General features: G+C 52.0%; 1 protein-coding gene across 1 annotated transcript; it reads left to right on the top strand.

The window, feature by feature from the left end:
• Window positions 1–6,973: 6,973 nt before the first annotated feature.
• LOC136470751 (transcriptional regulator SUPERMAN-like) lies at window positions 6,974–7,585 on the top strand. The gene has a single exon (XM_066468489.1). It carries the CDS (start codon window positions 6,974–6,976, stop codon window positions 7,583–7,585), a length of 612 nt encoding a protein of 203 aa, XP_066324586.1.
• Window positions 7,586–19,338: the final 11,753 nt, after the last annotated feature.

Genomic DNA, 19,338 nt, shown 5'->3' with positions numbered 1-19,338 from the left:
ATCCGATTGTGTGAGCGAGCGATTCTAGTGCAATTGCATCATGAGGTTGCATCGAGTGGCATTAGGTGATTGAGTTGCAAGCCGGTGGTGCTTATTACTCTTGGAGGTTGCCACCTCCTAGATGGCTTGGTGGTGGTCTCCATCGAAGTCCGCAAGAAGCTTGTGCGGTGCTCCGGAGAAGAGCTTTGTGAGATTGTGCTCGCCCCACGGGAGCCGCAAAGAGCAACTCTAGTAAAGCATGTCATTGAGCTACCATCACTTTCGGGGTAGGTTCTTGCAGTGCCCGACGTGCGGGCTTGACGGGTGATGCCAATTAGCCGCCGAACCACCAAGTGAGCGGTCGACACAACAAGGACTAGCATGTTGGCAAGCACGTGAACCTCGGAAGAAAAATCACCGTGTCAACCTTGTTCTTCCCGTTGGTTTGCAATCCCATTTCACAAGCTTGTATTTATATTTTATATATATTGTGCTTGTGTAGTTGCTCTTGTAATTAGTTAGCTTGTGTAGCTTACTAGTTAACTTATTGCTTGTGTAGAATAGAAGTAGCTCCCTTGCGTGGCTAATTTGGTTTGTGTAGCCTTGTTAGTCGCATTACTTAGTTTGTGTAGCTAAGTAATTGCGCTCTCTAATTTGACATTGGTTGCCTTGTTATTGAGTATTGCTAGTGAGCTTAGGTGGCTTTGTGCTTTTGCTTACTAGCTTGTGTAGGAGCTCCCTTGTTGCTTGAAGTACTAGTGGCATAGGTTTGTGTGACCTTGCTTCTAGAATTGGTTAGGTGAGCTCTAGCTAGCTCAGCACCTTTGTTGCTTAATTAGTATCTCTGGAAGGTGCTCAAGAACATAAATAAAGGGGTGTAGTCTTGGCTAGACCGATAGTTTTAAATCCACACTTATTTCGGTTAGCCAACGCGATTAATTTTAGAAAGGACTATTCACCCCCCTCTAGTACGTCATCTCAACCTCACAAGTGGTCTCGGAGCTAGGTTTCTCATTTATGGTCTTCACCGATCCGAGAGAATGGCGTCTAGTGGGCTAGATGTTTGTGAAACACACATTTTTTATGGCACAAACTTTGCACTTTGGAAAAATCACATGCTTGATCATTTTCATGCAAAGAGACCTAAGTTTTGGTGGATTGTCACTAGTGGTCTCACTCATGTCTTGGATCATAGAAATCTCACCAAAGCTCAAAGAGTTCTCTATAAACTTGATGCACATGCTTGTTGTTTTCTAATGGATGTTTTGAGTTTTGATTTGATGAAACAAGTAAACTACACAGGAACCGCTTATGAGATATGGGAGTCTATCAAGCGCACCTTCTGTGATTCCTCCACATGGGATGATGGCAAATTCAAGAAGGAGGATGAGCCCAAGAAGGAGGCGCATGAGTGTGTCGAGCATGATCACAATTTGGTGATTGTGAAAGATTGCTCCACCTCATGGTCAAGTGATGATGATGATGATCGATTCACTATAAGTTCACTTGACAAGGTTGATGATGTTGCCACAAGTGTTGCACATGAAGATTCTACCTCAAGCACACTTGGTGGTGATCTTGACGATGTTAGTTCATGCTCAAGCCTTGATGATGATGCTACTACAAGCTCTCCTACTACACCACATTGTTTCATATCACAAGGTGACACCAAGGTATCAAATAATAATATGGTTGATCATGTTGATTCATATGATGAGCTTGTTAGTAGACTTGCTAGCATGACCGTATCTTTAGAAAATGAGAAAGCTAAAACAATTAAATTAGAAAATGAAAACTCATTTCTAAAGAACTCTTGTGAAGAATATAAGAAATTACTTGATGCTTTTAAATCTTCACATGATGAGCTAAAATTGAATCATGAGACACTACTTGCATCTCATGAAGAATTATTAGAACAACATGCTTCTCTCAATAAAGTATTTACAAAGAAACTTAAAAATAGTGAGAGCTCATCACATAGATCAAATGATAAATTGCAAAATATTGCTAACCCTTGTGATGCAGACAAGAAGCATGTATCCACCTCTTGTGATGATTTGTTAGATATGCCATGCTCTTCACAATTAGATGCTTATTTTACTTCTATGTCTTGTGAGACTAACCTTTTGAAGGAAAACAATGAGCTCAATGAACAAGTGAAGAAATTGAGCAACAAGTTAGAGAGGTGCTATAACTCTCAAGTCACCTTTAAGCATATGTTGAAGACTCAAAGAAACTTTGGTGACAAGAGTGGCATCGGCTTCAAGACTAGCAAAGTCAATCATCAAGAAAGCCGCAATGACATAAGTGACATTGGCTTCAACAAGAGCAAGATCAAGGGTAAAAGATGGGGCAAAAGAAGATATGAAAGAGAGATGAAGAAGCAAGAACAAGTTCCCAAACATGACCATCCACCTTCCTTTGGGAAAATATAAATTCGACACTTGGTTCTCACCAAGCGAAGTGCTAAACGATAGTTCTGTGCCCTTGTGGAATCTCCTTTCCTATATACACACATACGAACCGTCAACAACCATCAATCCATCCCAATTGAAGAAACACAACTCCAAAGATCATCCACAAATGATTCAAATTGATTTGGTGATCTATAGTATGGTTGGATGCTCACACAGATCTATGGACCCATATCTAGCACGTTGTGCTCCAATTACAACCAAACCTCATACACACATTGTGTACCCACGAAGGAGCCACCACACGAAGTAGGGAGAGCCTAGCCACCAGTGTCAGGTCAACCGACCTGGGCCATGTCGCCTGGACCTCCAAGAGTGTTCCACCAACTCTCCTTTGGATACATGCAAACTAGCACAATTCCACTCCATCTGAGCCGTGCAAGGGGTTGGTTTGATCCAAGGATTAGGAAGAACCTTCATTTGGATTCATGGGCCCACACTTCACCCAACTTCTCTCTATAAATAGGAGCTCTCACTCTCATTTATAATCATCACACACAACACTCAAGGGTGCCCCCTTCCTCATTTATCATAGTAGTAGTAGTGTAGTTGGGAGTTAGAGTGAGTACATGTTTAGCATATTAGCTATCTTAATATTCAATGTGAAGCTCTTGTATCCTTAGCTTAGCCATCTTCTCTACTTTACTGTATGCCTATCACATCACAAAATTTTAGTTTTCGGATGTCACTAGAAAACACAAAAAAGAAACAATTTTTTTAATGTTTTCTAAAACTTTTAAACTTTAGTTAAGTTGTTGACAATTTAGATAAAGTAAGATGTGAGTTTATAATTTTTTTGTAATTTAACTTAGGTGGTTGATGTATTCATGACTCTGTATGGTGTTTATGTATGTAAAATGAGTTTAAATATTTTCAAGGGCACTTAGGGTTTTATCAAGATCAAATCCTAGACAATATCATCTTAAGTGTTCAAAACCCTAAAACTCTATACTCCCAATACACCATAGGTGATGATGGGCCGTAAAAGTTTGGTTAGAGTAGGCAGTCGCGTGACGCGGCCACCACCACACCACTGTGGCACTATCCAGCATCCACAGCAATATCCACAAGCACTGCGCTACCATCAGCCACAGCCGATCGGCCACGGCAAACAATGGCATTCTTGTTGCTTGATGTCATGGCGGTCGACCCACCACCTCTGAAGCATGACTCTGCTTCAGCATCACGCGCTGGAGGAGGCGTGAACGCCCATCATGGGTCGACGGAGGTGGAGCACATGAAGTCTTTGCTTGGTTGGCAGGAGATCCCCTCAATAGCATGTGTCGTAAGCCATTTTGCCCCGAGGATGGCTGGGGCCCGACAAAACGTCACTAGAGGGCTATGTCTGCATCTACAAGGGCATGCTCGATGGTGGAGTGCGCTTGCTGCTCCATGAATTGTACACAAAGATCCTTCGGCACTACAGCATCGCACCCAGCCAGCTCACGGCAAACGCCTGGCGCGACCTGGCTGGCTTCGTCCTTCTATGCGAACCCTAAGATCCTCGTTTGTAAACTTAGGTTGTACGTACAATTTATATGTTCTTCAAAAAGCGCCCTATAGTCATATTAATTCCATAATATCCTTGTGATTTGAATCTCTTTTAAATTGTGGGCGCTGGTGGTGGAGGAGGTTTGTGTGTGTTTCAAAAGGATAGTTTCCCATTTGGATTGGATTGGACTATTGGAGGGGCAGGGCCCAGGTGACATCGGCTGGTTGGGCACTTCTGTCACTCTCACTCGATGTGGGACTAGCATGGAAACCTAACTATGTTTATTGGTTTTTTTATTTTTAGTACTTGGAAAACATGTCATCTTGCCTCAGTACTCGTTTTATCTAAAAGTGGAAGTGAAGAAGCACACTTGGTTCTATACTTTTATATTATAATATCATACTAGAAAATACTAGTAAAAGAGAAGTAGAAAAAACTTGTGGTATTATTTCATACTAGAAAATAATAGTAAAAGAGAAGTAGAAAAAACTTGGTATAGTAGAAGAGAAGTAGAAAAAAGAGAAAAAATAATCTATAGGATTTGGATTGGTGCACCAAAATGAGATGAGAAGATGGCAGGGGTGGATGCACGAGTGGCGTAACTAGAGTAAACTGGCAGCGCACCATGACAACAACAACAACAGCCTCAACATATGGAGAATCAAGCCACCCACAAACTCCACCATGACAACGACACCTCGCTGTCGATGGGAATGTCGCCTACCACTGAATGCATAAACTCCACCATGACAACAGCAGCAACCTAGGGTTGGTGGCACACCATGACAACAACACAAAAATCTACAGGATTTGGATTAGTGCACCAAAATGAGATGAGAAGATGGCAGGGGTGGGTGCACGAGTGGCGTAACTAGTGTCAATTGGCAACACACCATGACAACAACAGTGCCTCAACATATGGAGAATCAAGCCAGCCACAAACTCCACCATGACAATAACACCTCGCCGTCGACAGGAACATCGTGTACCACTGAATGTACAAACTCCACCATGACAACGACAACGGCCTAGGGTTGGCAACACACCATGACAACAACACCTCGCTATCGGCAGGAACGTCACCTACCACTAAATGCACAACGCAGATAAATCCTTGAAAAATCGCTTCTATGGGGAGTCGAGCCCAGAAACTGAGGTGATACTGAGACTCTTGTAATCACTAAGATATAGGTCATTTCGCATTCCACATCAATAATTGTTATTGCAAATAGGATGAGTGCCAATATAGTTGGCATGCCACCAGCCCACCACTGAGCTATCATCAGTAGAGAACAAACTTTCGGTTCAGCACATTAATCTCGGCTAGAATTGGGCCCGGCACTAATGTAAGCATTAGTCCCAGGTCCAAATTTCTTGTGTGTTGAAGGACCCCCCCAGTTGGTAACAACCAACCCGGACTAAAGAGCATTGACCCTATATTCCCGGATGGTGTTACCAACCCGAACTAAAGATCCTCAGACGAGTTAGTTCAAAAGAAAAACATCCCATTTGAAGTCACATGTGTTGCAGGGCCAGCCTTGAGGGGGGCAAGAGGGGCGGCCGCTCTAGGCCCCTAAAGCCAATGGGCCCCTCAAGTATGTACTGTTATATAGATAATTAGTAGCTGGCCCAAAAATGAAACTACCAAAGACTAAACTAGGCCACACATCCGCACAGAGACAGAATTATATTCATGCAAATTAGAATCTAATCAGTTCACACAAAATCGATGGCATGAGTAGCGATGCCGCTACAATTTTTCTAAATTAATTTCTGAATACAAAATCCGTCTATCCATCAGGTTACAATATTATTATTAGTATGTGATGTGAAGACTGATCGTGTAAATGTCGAACTAGTAGTTACTAGTATTATTATTATTCAAGTTGGCTATAGCGTCGTCTGAAAGAACCTTTTTAAAATTAAAATTGTTAAAAATCGTTGGAGATCTACAATATTTCTCTGTTTTAAGAGAGGTTAAATAGTTTGGGGAAGGAATTTTTAGATGAGATCAATATTGATGTCATCGTCAGCGACTTTGCAACAAACGTTAGAAGGTAATTTTAAGACAATTTAGTGTGTACCGTTTTATGTTTTTAGTATTTTGATATCATAGGGCCCCGAGTGTTTAGTCTGGCTTCAGGTCATGAAATCCTCAGGACCGGCACTAATGTGTTGTGTAAGTGGGGTGGAAAGGTATATATGAGAAAATGCATAAGGTCTTAGGTTCAAATCCCACGAGAGACAGAGATGGGATACATTATTTTTTTTAATGCTTTAGTCCTGGATTACCAACCGAGACTGACTTCAACTTTCAATTAGTGTATAAACGGGTCGGGCTGTACCAGGCCTGTTTAAGAGTGGGCCCTATGGGCAGACAAGTGAAGCTGTGAAGCCATATATATATTTTTTAAGAAAACAACAAGTCAAGCCCTAAGACGAAGCACTTTTCTCCTAGCTATAAAATCCAAGCGCAAGCTTACAAAGAGCTGCTTTCAGAACAAGTCCAGCTGCAGGCCAAGCCGAACAACTTGATTGATTTCACGTTGCTAAAAAAAACTTGATTGATTTCACTATAATATAAACAAGTCCATTTTTTTATTTACAAAATAAAAAACTCCTTGAAATCTTGAATTCACTGCAAAAGAAGTAGGAACAACAACAGTTTAGGGCTTGAGGCCGGCAGAATGACGAGAAGAAACATTAACAAGAGTAACACACAAATCAATGTACACTAAGCTCCCCATTATCATACTCACCGTCTTGCGCGCGTTTCTTTGTCGTGTTTGACCATATATCATATGCGCCATTTGCATCGCATTCGCATCTGATGACCAGATAGGCTAGATCCTCGGCCGGCCGGCCCAAAGCAGCAAGTAGCTTCTGCTTGCTCGTGTCGTCGTCTCCACGACGGCAGAGCGAGGTAGCAGCCTCAGAGATTATTACCAAGCCTAGCTAGCTAGGTAGCTAAACCCTACCTTGCTCCGGACTCTACTGTCTACTCTGACAACCTGATCATCACAAGCACATGGAGTTGGGGCCAGAGAGGAAGGACGACGAGGGTGCAGCTGCACGGGCGTCGCCATCGTCGTCGTCCCCGAGCTGCGAGGCCGACGACGACAAGGATCTGCCGAAGCAGCAGCAGCGGGACATCGGCGGCGGCGGCGGCGGCGACGACGACGACGACGAGGGAACAAGGCAGCCGTACAGGTGCACTTTCTGCAGGAGGGGTTTCCCGACGGCGCAGGCGCTCGGCGGCCACATGAACGTCCACCGTCGGCACAGGGGCAGACCAGCAGCAGTGTCCGCCGGCGCCGCAGCGGGAAGCAGCGCCCCCAGTGTCTACGACTACGACCAGCAGCCGTGCTCGACGATGACGACGTCGACGACGCCCGTTCTGGCGTTCGCCCGACAGGCTTCGACTCGGCCGGCGGCTGGCGGTGTGGCCGCGTTGCAAGCCCAACGGAAGCCGCACGAGCTGCTGCCTCTGTTCGGCCGCGGTGACTGCTGCGCTGCCGGCCGTGGCAGTGGCGCGGCCGCCGGAGATGTACGAGAAGATCGCTACTTCGCCATCGCCGAGGAGGGGGATGGAGGGGAGGTGCTGGACTTGGAGCTCAGGCTTGGAGGTGCAGGATCATGACCTCACGATCGAGTATTCAGCTCATCCACCGGGCCTTGTAAGAGAAAAGCTCAAGTGACGTGACACCCCTCCGCCTGCCCCTGGCGGCCACCCCCCTGCCACCGCCGCCGGCGCCCGCCTCCCCCTCCCCTCCCCTCGGCCCCCCTCCCCTCCCCTGCCCAACCGCGCGCGGGGGATGGCACGTGTGAGGCCGCCGCCACCTGCCGCCGCGCCATTCCCGCCGCCGGCAGAGCCGGATCCGGCACCCACGGCCCCCCACGACCAGATACGCCGGTCCTGGGACTCATCGCTCTGTTCTGGCGATGGAGACCCGGGCTGTGGAGCGGATTTCGGTGCACCAGCGGCTGGGTCCTCGTCGCAGGTCCACCGCACCTGACGCCGATGTGCCAACACGTCAGGCCCAGCGCCCGGCACACCCCACCGTCTCCTCGTCGCACCCACCGCGCAGGGCATCTCCGGCGGATGCGGTGGGGTTACTGCAGAGCCGGCTTGGCCCCTACCGAAGGGCCTCCTAGCCGGATCGTGATGGGTGGCAAGAGGTGTTTGGCGTCTCAGCCTCGTAGTACCATCGTCGGGTTCAGCAGGTCGTTGCCGACGACCTCCGACGCTGGTGTCATCGACGTCGCCGCCTCCAAGACGCGCTACGCGACAGGTGCCTCAACTGCCTGTCATACACCCACAGGGTTGCCACCTGTCGTCTGCCGCCGAGATGCCTGTACTGCCATGAGTTACGGCACCTGGCCAGGGATTGCAAGCGGCCTCGTGCTCGGCCAGTGGACGGTGGTGGCCAGCGGCGGAGGCCTCCTATAGCTGCTGGTATACGCGGCCGGCCACGACCGCTTGCCCGGGACCTTACCCCGGCCACCCACCAACGGTGGTCCGGTGGAGGCGGGTACAGCCATGCCTGCGTTGTCTGCTCCAGCGTCTGTCGGCCGAAGGCGGCTACGGCGGCGGCGAACGAGGCGGCGGCGGACGAGACGCCGGACACAGCCGGTGCTACACAACACCGACATCCACGGCGACGGTGTAGCCGACCGCGGCAAGGCCACCGGCAACGCTGCGGCGCCGGAAACCACTGCACCAGCCTGCTGTGCTGCTACCAGGGAGGGTCACTGTGACCCCACCAGCAGCTCCGTTGCTCGGACGGCGGACCATGGTGCTTCAAGTGGCACTGGTGAGACCGTGCCGGACAACGTCGTTACTGCCAGCGGCGGCCAGCGACACCAACGACGAAGGCGTCTAGGGAGGTTGGCACGGGCCACTCCAACAGCGCCGGGCGAAGCTTCTACCGCTGCTGCTGCCTGCTTTCCTGAGCCAGACCCGCTGGTCTTGGAGCCCTGCGCGGGCCCACGTGGGTTGACCCGATGCTGGAGGAGCTCACCGCCTCGCTCGTCGCAACCCGGCCAGCGGGACCAACAACGCCTTGCTGCCCCACTACTCCGGCGGGCGCCTCCCTAACAACGGTTTTGCCACCGTTGTCGCCTGAGCTGGAGATGCCGCAAGTCACGCCACCTAGGATGGGACAGCACGGCGTTGCGGATCAGGCGGCCTTTCTGCACCAACGCGGGCCCGTATCGAGGGCCCAGTCCCTGTTGGCACAATTGGAGGCGCGGGTATGCATCCCGCTCGACACCCCGTTGCTCAGCATGCCGAGGCTGAGAAGGTCCAAGACACCTTCAAGGGTGGTGCGCCGGAGTGGGAGGCTGGCAGCTAAGACCAAGGCCTCCAACCCGACTCTCCAAGCACAAATTGTGCTCAAGCAAAAGCTGGGGATCACAGATAGGCCGCAGGGTCCGGACCCTGTGGCTTTGGACAGTCTCAAGGCCCTCTTCGCTGCGCCGTTGTCACCCTCCAAAATAGAGGCCCTTCAGGCGCTCTTCGCTCCAGGCTTCAATCCGGTTGCCATGGAGCTGAACCTCACTGGCTTCGAGGACGACGCTCTTTACCCGTTTAGCTGCTGAGCTCAGGGTCTCCAGAGGGCTTGATCCTTCACTTGGTCGCTAAGTTTTTTCTCATGTAAATCACAACTGTGTGATCTCTGTCAGTCTTTGGCTCGGTAATAAAAAATTACCGTTCTAGCTTTAATTTGTAAAACTCTACTTCTGCTTAATGAAAACCGTGCCTATGGCACGTTCGAGAAAAAAAAGTGTATGTATATATATGCACGTGGTTCTCAACTTCTCATTACTGGCTTATATTACAGGCATTTCTTTCTAGCTAATCAAGCTAACTGCCCCTCAGTGCTTAGTTGATTACTTTTTTTTGCACGAATTATGTACAAGAGATCGAAACAATGGAGTGATTTTAGATCGATCAGTTAAGGGATTAATTATTGAAAGAACCACAGACGATTTCTTGGCAGGATTTGTGAATGCGTGCTTTAAAATGAGCAATTTGCATTGATCCATAGGAAATTTTTATTAGTTTTGCTAATACATGCATTCACGATACGTATCAATACTGAAGATTAGTCGGCGCTTCTGAACTAGTAAGCTCTTTCCTAATTCTTCAGGTTGTAGTTTGTTTGGATTTATATATTTCTCATGTTCCATGACCGCAGAGATAAATGATATTCTTGTGTTTCAGTGCAAAATGATCGACCTGCGTATATGAAATTTTGTGCTAGTTTACATGACTAACTACATTAGGGAATATATGCAAGTTGCCGAAAATTTGTAAGGAGAGGTTAATGGCTAGCTACCAATATGTGATTAGTATTAGTTATATTCTAAAACCTTTTTTCGATAAAGGAAGTTCTTATTAACTTTTCAAGACATCACATTCAGATGATACAGAGTATTGAAAAAGAACTTGACATAAAGCACAAAACCATGCACACTCTACAAGGCTAGATCGCCACCGATACACCCTAAGAAAAAAAATAATAAAACAACTATTTTCCATTGTTTTTTTCTTCCTGTAAATTTAAGGGAAAGCAAATTAAAGGCTCATCAATGGATCGTTATATATTTCTCTTTTCAGTGCTCAATAATGTTCATAAGCATGTTCTCTTGCTACTTACACATTAACTGATCGATGAGAACCATGTATTATGAGGCAACTGTTTATGAAATCTACTAGCAGTGTGGAGTCACACATTTTTAATCTAGGATACTTCAGAGTATTTAAACCGACTCTGAACCATATGCCAGTAGGAAAAAAAAAGGTTCAGAGATTCAGAGCATAGAAGATCGAACTGCTTCATCTATAAACATTATATTCACGATTCATATATTATACATATTATTTCCTATAGGTTAGCTATGAAGACAATATACCCCCCATGCATCCAGTTAATTATGATGATTCATCTGAAATTGCAATTCTGATCACCAATATGGTGTCACAACAGCCAAGATTTCTTTTTCCCGATGATGAGTTGATGACATGTTCGATCTTTTAACCAACTGATCAAACAACTCAAATATTGCCCCTGACAAAAAGTTCTACATCACCTCAAACCGTTCAAATTCAGGAAGGGACAGGCATCCACATATACTATGACATGAGCTCATCAGTAGCTCAGCCAAGATTTATACCATATCCTTACATGCTGACAAATGTCCGATTTCAGAGGATCTGGGGACCTTTTCTGGCCAGTCAAGTGGATTTATAAAATAGCAGAGTTAGTATGTTAGTTTCAAACATTCAAAGATGTTGTACCAGTTCTCTGGAAAAGGTTGTTGAACCTAGGCTCAGTTTAGTTGACGAAAATTTTGACAAAACGACACTGTAGCATTTTTGTTGTTATTTGACAATTAGTGTCCAATCATAGTCTAATTAGGCTTAAAAGATTCGTCTCGTGGATTTCGTCTAAACTGTATAATTAGTTTTATTTTTTATTTATATTTAATGCTTCATGCATGCGTCCAAAGATTCGATGTGACGGGGAATCTTGAAAAATTTAGCGTTTTGGATGGGAACTAAACAGACCCCTACTGCATTTGTCCTTGTAGTTGAAAAGTTGTTTGTTTGTGGCCTCAATGATGAACCATATATTCCATTATATTCATAGGAGTACAATTGTATAGATTAATTTATCCTGCAGCCGGCTTCAGCACATAGTACAATGGTACCATGGGCTTGCGCTTCAGATTAGTTGAGGACTAAAAAATCATGTAGATTTCCAACAAGCTAACTATCTACCGTGTGAATCCTCTACAAGTGAAAAATCCTCTTCAATCCCCATGATTTAGGGATGAAACGAACAAGGCTTAGCTGAATGTATGGCCTGTACTGTAGTCTTATTGCACAAGAATTTCACTGGAACGAGGTCAATTTCACAGGAAAAAAAAAGTAGGATTAAGAAAAAAAATTCCTTGTTGCAAACAAGGCTTTAGAGTGGAGTACACAGTAGCAAAAGGCATAGGAATTCAGAAACAGCACACCAGCAGTCAAAAGACTGCAGGTGAGCGGTGGGCCCCACATGCCCGATTTAAGTGCATTGTACCTGGACTGACCAGCTTGTCAACTTTCCTCAGGCAACGGATTATGGGCTGGGCTGGCTGCCGGGGCAGTGCAGGGTGCTGGGTTGGTGACGCAATGGGATTATGGGAAGGAAAATACTCCTTGCATCAGTGTCATGTCATGTGATGGATGACTATCATCGATCCGATAACGCGGCTCTCGTGCTTACCTACCTGCCAAATCCGTCGTCGTCACCACCTCGATCCATTCCATGCCCGCTTCTCAACTCGAGATTCATGTCTCCTCTGCTCAGTGCTCGCGTCTCATCTCATGCTGATGCTACACCTCTCAAGTCAACGACGCGTACAATCTCTGAAACTACCAACCGTTTGCGGTTCGTCTCAACACATACAAGCACTCTCTAAAACGTAGGATTCACGAAGGAATTTTATAGAGGAATTTTATAGAACTGTAAAGTTGAAGGATTTTTCCCCCTATGTAGACCTTTGAAACGAAGGATTGGCCATACTTAAATCCCACAAAATTCTTACGAAGTGGCTTCGTTCATAGAAATTTTGGAGGAAATCTGACCTGAGGTATAACATAGAAATTTTTCTCCCTGTCTATCTTTCTCTTCTAATTCATGTGTTTCTCCTATGTGTATCAAATGCTGTAGGATTGCAATTTCCAATTTCTATAGGATTGCAATTAACAAACAACTCCAATCCTGCGTTTTTTTTCTATTTCCGTGTTTTAGATATCCTACGATTCCATAGAAACCCTTGTACCGCCATCAGGTTACCAGCAGCAATAAGGGGAATGAATGGGTCATTCTTCCATTCCTAAAAGGTAGTGGTAAATACAATTGTGGAACTCCTTCTGTCGGTGTTTTGGAACCGGGGGTCCCTCAACCAACGAGTGAATTTGTACTGCGTGTCCCTAATCCCGGATGGTGATGCAAAGAGACACAAGGTTTATACTGGTTCGGGCAGTCGAGGCCCTACGTCCAGTCTGAGAGATTGATCTTGTATTCCTTGCACCGGAGTGCTCGTGGTAGGGGGTTACAAGCTGGGTGAGAGAGGGAGCTAGCCCCAGGTCTCGGCGAGGGTGGTGCGAACTGCTTGGGACGTTGCTCCCAAGCAGCGTGGAAGTGCGTGATTCTATCGGTGTGTTTGTCCTTCCGCCCCCCCCAGAAATGGCCCTGGCTACCTCCTTTTATAGTTACAAGGAGGAAGCGAGAGGTACATGAGGAGGCTACTATTTGCTGACGTATTCCGCTCCCTGAAGCAGTATGGCGTCGTGGGAGTTCCAGTCGATGTCTAGTCGGTATGGTCTTCAAGGCTGACGACATGCTGCGCTCTTGCACTTTTGTTGACTTGGTGAAATGCCGAGGCTTGGTGGCTGCTGTAGTAGGCTGTGTCGAGACCTATCGCGCTGAGGCCGAGACCCACTGTGCTGAGGCCTGCTGTGCCGAGGCCTTTAGCGGGTGGCAATGTGAGGTCTGGGCGGCCATCGTCGATAGTTGATTTGGGCGGAACAGTGCCGAACATGCGTCTACAGGATACGGTGCCCTGTATCGTCAGTAAGGGATGGTAAAAAGGCGATTTGACCGTTGTCCTGTCGTGGCATACTGCCGATCGTGGCTTTCGTAGTGAGGGCAGCTGGGTGCATTAATTGGATGCGATAGCCTGCCAGAGTGACTTTCGAGGCGGAGGTGACGAGATTGCGGGACGAGCCCAGCCTCGGGCGAGGCGGAGCATGGCCAGTTCGCCCGAGGCCCTACCGGGAGTCTCGGGCGAGGCGGAATCCGAGGCTCATCGGGGGTCTCGAGCGGGGCGGAGCGGTCGGTTCGCTGGCCCCGAGGTCACAGGAACCCGGTTCTGACTCCCCACGTCGTGTCCGTCCTTGGTGCAGGAGTTTAGGCAGCACAGTAGCCGGTAACCCTTGCACAGTCCCGTCGTGGATGGCAGGGTGCTGACGTGACGGACGTCTGGTCTGCCATGTCGCTGCACTGCGCCGTCGTGTGATTTGTCGGAGTGGTTGAGCGCCTCGATGGGACGTGCGGAAGTGACATGCTGGTCGTACTCGGTCTTGTGCGTCGTGGGGCTCCAGTACGGCTTGATGCAGGACATGGCGGGCGACGTGCGGGTTGCCGTGTAATGACGTCGTAGGGGGCAGCGGCTATGCCGAGGCCGAGCCATCGCGGGGGGCTCGGTGGTCATGGACCCTCAGGCTGCCGAGCCCGTGAAGCAAACTGTCGAGGTCCTTGGGGGGAGTTATTGGCCTTGGGTACTGATTCCGAGGCTACAGTAGCCCAGATGTGGCTCCCCACGCTGCATTGTCCTCGGTGCAGGAGTTGGCAGCATAGTGAGGCATGGGCGTCACGGTGGTTAGTACAGTGGCGGGTAACCCCTGCCCAGTCCTGCCTCCTGTCCCATCGGCCATTCTGCTGTACTGTACCGGGCGTGCGGCCGTTGTCAGGGGCAGCAGTTGGCTGAGTTGTCGTGACACGACGTTTTGCCAGAGGGACGGGAGAAGGAGGAGGTGGCGGAGTGCTGCCGAGTCCGCCTTACGCGAGACAGAGGGTCGGTGGCCCGGCCGAGGCCTTTGACGGGGAATCGGTCGAGGCCCGTGGTGAGGGGCCTCGGGCGAAGCGGAGGGTCGGCCGAGGCTCGCGGCGATGGGGCCTCGGGCGAGTCGGACAATCGGCCGAGGCCAGCAGCGTTTAGCTGGTTTCGATCTTTACGAAGTCTAAGCAGTCGTTTTTTGGATCTTGCTTAGGGTACCCCTTCTCACGGTATCCGACAGTAGCCCCCGAGCCTTGGGGGGAGTGGAGGCACTCCCCCTGAGGTTCTGACGAGAATTGGCTCTTGATAGTTCCTGTCGGGATGGTGTTTTGTCTTCGAGGTTTCGGTGGGTGCGCGCGAGCGCACCCGCCGGGTGTAGCCCCCGAGGCCCTGGAGGAGTGATTTCACTTCTCCAGGGGCTTTTTTCTCTTTCGAGTGGGGAGTTACATTGTGTTTGCCGGGCCCGTGGGTGCGAGTTCGGATCGCAGGGCCTCGACGATGCTGCGGGAAGAGCCCCTTAGCCTCCGCCTGGAGCGAGAGGGCCGTCAGGGGTTCACCCGGCTTTTTGTACGACCCTCGCGCTTCCTTTTCGCTCGGAAGGAGGGTTTGTATTGCCGAGCCCCCTCGTGTGTGAGCCCAAGTCGCTGGGTCTCGGCAAAGTGTCGCAGGAAGAGTCCCTTAGCCTCTGTGCGGAGCAAGAGGGCCATCAGGGATTCTCCTGACTTTTTATTCGACCCTCGCGCTTCCTTTTCGCTCGGAAGGAGGGTTTGTTTTGCCGAGACCCCTCGTGTGCGAGTCTGAGCCGCTGGGTCTCGGCAAAGTGTCGCAGGAAGAGTCCCTTAGCCTCTGTGCGGAGCAAGAGGGCCGTCAGGGATTCTCCTGACCTTTTGTTCGACCCTCGCGCTTCCTTTTCGCTCGGAAGGAGGGGTGGAAGATGCCACGCTACCCTCGGTGGGCGCGAGCGACGGCATTTCCGGTGAGCTGTTATCGGGTAAGTCCGAGTGGAGGCCCGTACCCCGTTCGCTGGGGGTCGGCTAGCGGTCCTGAGACGCACTCCAAGAGTACCGGAGGGTTTCTCTAGTGGGTGCCGAGGCCGTTCGCTGGGCCTCGGTGGCTCGGTGCCTCCCTACGGTGGGATCCCATTCGGAGACCTCCCTGCCGGTCTCGGACACGATACAGGGCGCGCTCATACAGGCTTGCCCGTAGTCGTCCCTGACTCTTTTGCCCTGGGGCGGCTGTCGAAACCCCTGGGGGCCCAGCCTTCGAACCCCTGGACCGTAACGGGCTTGGGTCGCTTGTCTTTATCTCGGGTGCAGGAGGAGCCCCCGAGCCTCCGCACGGAGCGAGAGGGCGGTCAGGGGTCCTCCCGTCTTTTTTGCCCGTCCCCCGCCCGTCCTTTTCGCTCGGACGGGGGGGGGGCTGTTTGCCGAGCCCACTCGTGTGCGAGCCTGAGCTGCTGGGTCTCGGCAAAGTTGCAGGAGGGCCCCCGAGTCTTTCGCGCGGAGCGAGAGAGCGGTCAGAGGTCCCCTGGCTTTTGGTTCGCCCCTCGTGTGTGAGGGTCTGACTGCCGAGCCCCCCTCGGGTGCGAGCCTAGGTCGCGGGGTCTCGGCGTCTTTTTGCAGAAGGAGCTCCCTAGCCTCTGCACGGAGCAAGAGGGCCGTCAGGAGTTCTTCCGGCTTTTTGAACGACCCTCGCGCTTCCTTTTCGCTTGGAAGGAGGGTTTGTATTGCCGAGCCCCCTCGTGTGCGAGCCCAAGTCGCTGGGATTCGGCAATGTGTCGCAGGAAGAGTCCCTTAGCCTCTGCGCGGAGCGAGAGGGCCATCAGGGATTCTCCTGACTTTTTGTTCGACCCTCGCGCTTCCTTTTCGCTCGGAAGGAGGGGTGGAAGATGCCACGCTACCCTCGGTGGGCGCGAGCGACGGCATTTCCGATGAGCTGTTATCGGGTAAGTCCGAGTGGAGGCCCGTACCCCGTTCGCTGGGGGTCGGCTAGCGGTCCGGAGACGCGCTCCAAGAGTACCGGAGGGTTTCTCTAGTGGGTGCCGAGGCCGTTCGCTGGGCCTCGGTGGCTCGGTGCCTCCCTACGGTGGGATCCCATTCGGAGACTTCCCTGCCGGTCTCGGACACGACACAGGGCATCCCAAGCGTCTCGCTTGCTTGGGCCTCGGCCTCGCATAGGCTCGCCCGTAGTCGCCCCTGACTCTGTTGTCCTGGGGCGGCTGTCGAAACCCCTGAGGGCCCAGCCTTCGAACCCCTGGACCGTAACGGGCTCGGTGCCTGGTTCCTTTGCCTGAAAGGAATCGGGTGGGGGTTACCTCTCTCCCTGCGGTTAGCAACGGCAGGCGCGCCTTTTGAGGCAGCTTTTTCGGGGAGGTGAAACGGCGCCTGCTGCTGCTGCGGTTGGGCGCGACGTGGCGTCAGTCGACGGGACGTAACTGCACGCGCAATTAATGAGGAGGGAGTGGGCGGTAAGACCGGATCTGGATAACCGCGCCGGATTTCCTGGGGGAAACTTCCCCGATTTCGTCGCCCGGTGGTTTCGATTCGTCCCTGCATAAATACGCAAACAGCCTCGCCCTCTCCCTCCTTACCTTTTCCGCGTTCGCTTTTGCTGCCTCCGTGCCGTTGCTGAGAGCATAGAGCACCGGGGAAGAGAAGTGCGAGGGCGAGAGATCGAAAGAGAGAGGGAGAGAGATTACCGCTGTAGCAGCGTCCTCCGCCGCGCAATGGCTGGTGGTCCCGTCATCCTCCCGGCGGATCCCTGGGAGCGGTCCGACGTCACCGAGGAGAAGCTGCAGTCGCTCGTGGAGGCCGGTCTTCTTCGCCCGATCACCGACCCCGACGAGCCGGAGTGGATTGCTCCGGGGGACGAGTCGGAGCCGAGGCCGCGCGACGGTTACGTGGTGAGCTTCGTCGTCTTCCACGAGCGAGGCTTCGGGTCGCCGGCGGATAGCTTCATGCGGGCACTCCCGCACTACTATGGCGTGGAGCTGCACAATTTCAGCCCCAACTCCATCGCGCAGGCGGCCATCTTCGTCGCCGTCTGCGAGGGGTATCTGGGGATCGCTCCCCACTGGGAGTTGTGGCTCCATTTGTTCCGAGCGACGTTCACCTCCAAGCCGGGGGGAACGAGGGGGGCTCGGAAGGCGCAGAGGGCCGGCGGCTGCACCCTCCACGTGCGCCAAGACCGGCAGTCCCTCTACATCCCGGCCCAGCTGTCAACGTCCAACCGTCGTTGGTATGACGGCTGGTTCTACCTCCGCAACGACGGCGGAGGACTTCCCCCTTATACCGGGCGGGTTGTAGAGAGTCAACCGGAGAAATGGGGGTACGGCGTCATCAAGGTCGACCAGCCTAGGCTGGAACCGCTCTTGAGGGCCTTGGGGAAGCTGCGTGACTGCGGCCTTTCGGCGGCCGTGGTCGTGGCGGCCTTTCACCGCCGGAGGGTGTTGCCGCTAATGGCCCGGCGGCGGCGGCTGTTCGAGATGACGCCGAGCGACCCGGTCGCCGGTATCAAGATGTCCGCCTTCGCCCTTACCGATGACGAGACCCTGCGTCGGGTGAGGGAGGCGGTAGACGGGAAGCCGAGGCTCGATGACTTGATGCCGTTCCCGATGCGCCCGTCGCGGGGGTATGTCTCGCTGGTAAGTTGGATGTTGTCGAGGCTTTCGCGTCCTTCTTGTTTTTCGCCTTTTTGGTCTGTTGTCTTACTTCGTCGTTCTCACAGGGGATAAGAGACGTGCGAGGCTCCCCGCCGCCCGTTCCTGAGGACGCCCGGCGGCGATCCGTGAACAGGGCGCGTGCCGAGGAGGAGAAGAAGAAGAAAGATGCCCAGGAGGCGAAGCGCACGAAGAAGATCCTCGCGCGCGAAAAGCTGGACGCCCGTCGCCGGCGCCAGAGGCTCGACGGTCTCCCTTTGGAGCCGTCTCCCTCGTCGTCGGTGTCGGATTCTTCGAGCGACGGCGGTGGGCGCGAGGTGGGGACGGCCTGCCTGGAACACCTCCCCGACATCAGGGAGATGGTTCCCGGGGCGCCGGCAAGGAGCCTGACGCCCCTAGGAGGAGGAGGAGGTGTCCCGGGGCCAGTGGTGGCCCGTCCCGGCGCCGAGGCCGGCACACCCGAGGCGCGGGTGTCGGAGGAGCGTGCCGTCGGCCCGATGGGTTCGACGGTGGAGGTTGAGCGGGTGACGGTGGGGGCGACCCCATTATCTCCGCGAAGGGTCGAGGAGGTGCCGGGGTCCGACGGGGACCAGCTGGCGCTGGTGGACACCGAGGCCGCGCTGCTGCCACCACGCCGCCGTTGCAGAGGAGGCGGACGGTGTCGAAGCGGTTGCATCCCCGTTCGCGGTAAGCGTGCTTTCCTGCGGAGTCCGCTTCTTGTTTGCCCCTTGGTTGCATGCTGACTTGGGAGTGTCTTTTTTGCAGCCAGACGCTTCTGGTGGGAGACCCTCCCTTGGCGCCCCGTAAGGCGCTCAAGGTGGAACGTTAGCTCCTCCGCCCATCAGGCAGCGGAGGCGCAGGCTGACGCGCAGCGTGGCGCGGAGTCCGGGCGAGGCCGTTTCGGAGGAGGTGGCCGCCCAGGAAAAGGGTGCCGAGGGCGGCCGCGGGGCGAGTTGGAGGAGGAGGAGCCCACGCCCGCGATGTCGTGGTGTCTTGGGGCGACGGAGGCTGGGGCGTCTAGCCTGCCGAGGCCATTGAGGGTGAGGGCCGGGGCGCCCAAGACCTCCGAGGCCAGGGCGGTGGACTCCGGGGCCATCGAGGTAGAGATGGCGGAGGCCAGA

This window comes from Miscanthus floridulus, chromosome 8 (genome assembly GCF_019320115.1).
Source record: "Miscanthus floridulus cultivar M001 chromosome 8, ASM1932011v1, whole genome shotgun sequence".
In the NCBI taxonomy this organism is placed as follows: Eukaryota; Viridiplantae; Streptophyta; class Magnoliopsida; order Poales; family Poaceae; genus Miscanthus; species Miscanthus floridulus.
This window is presented reverse-complemented; position numbering and strand designations above follow the sequence as displayed.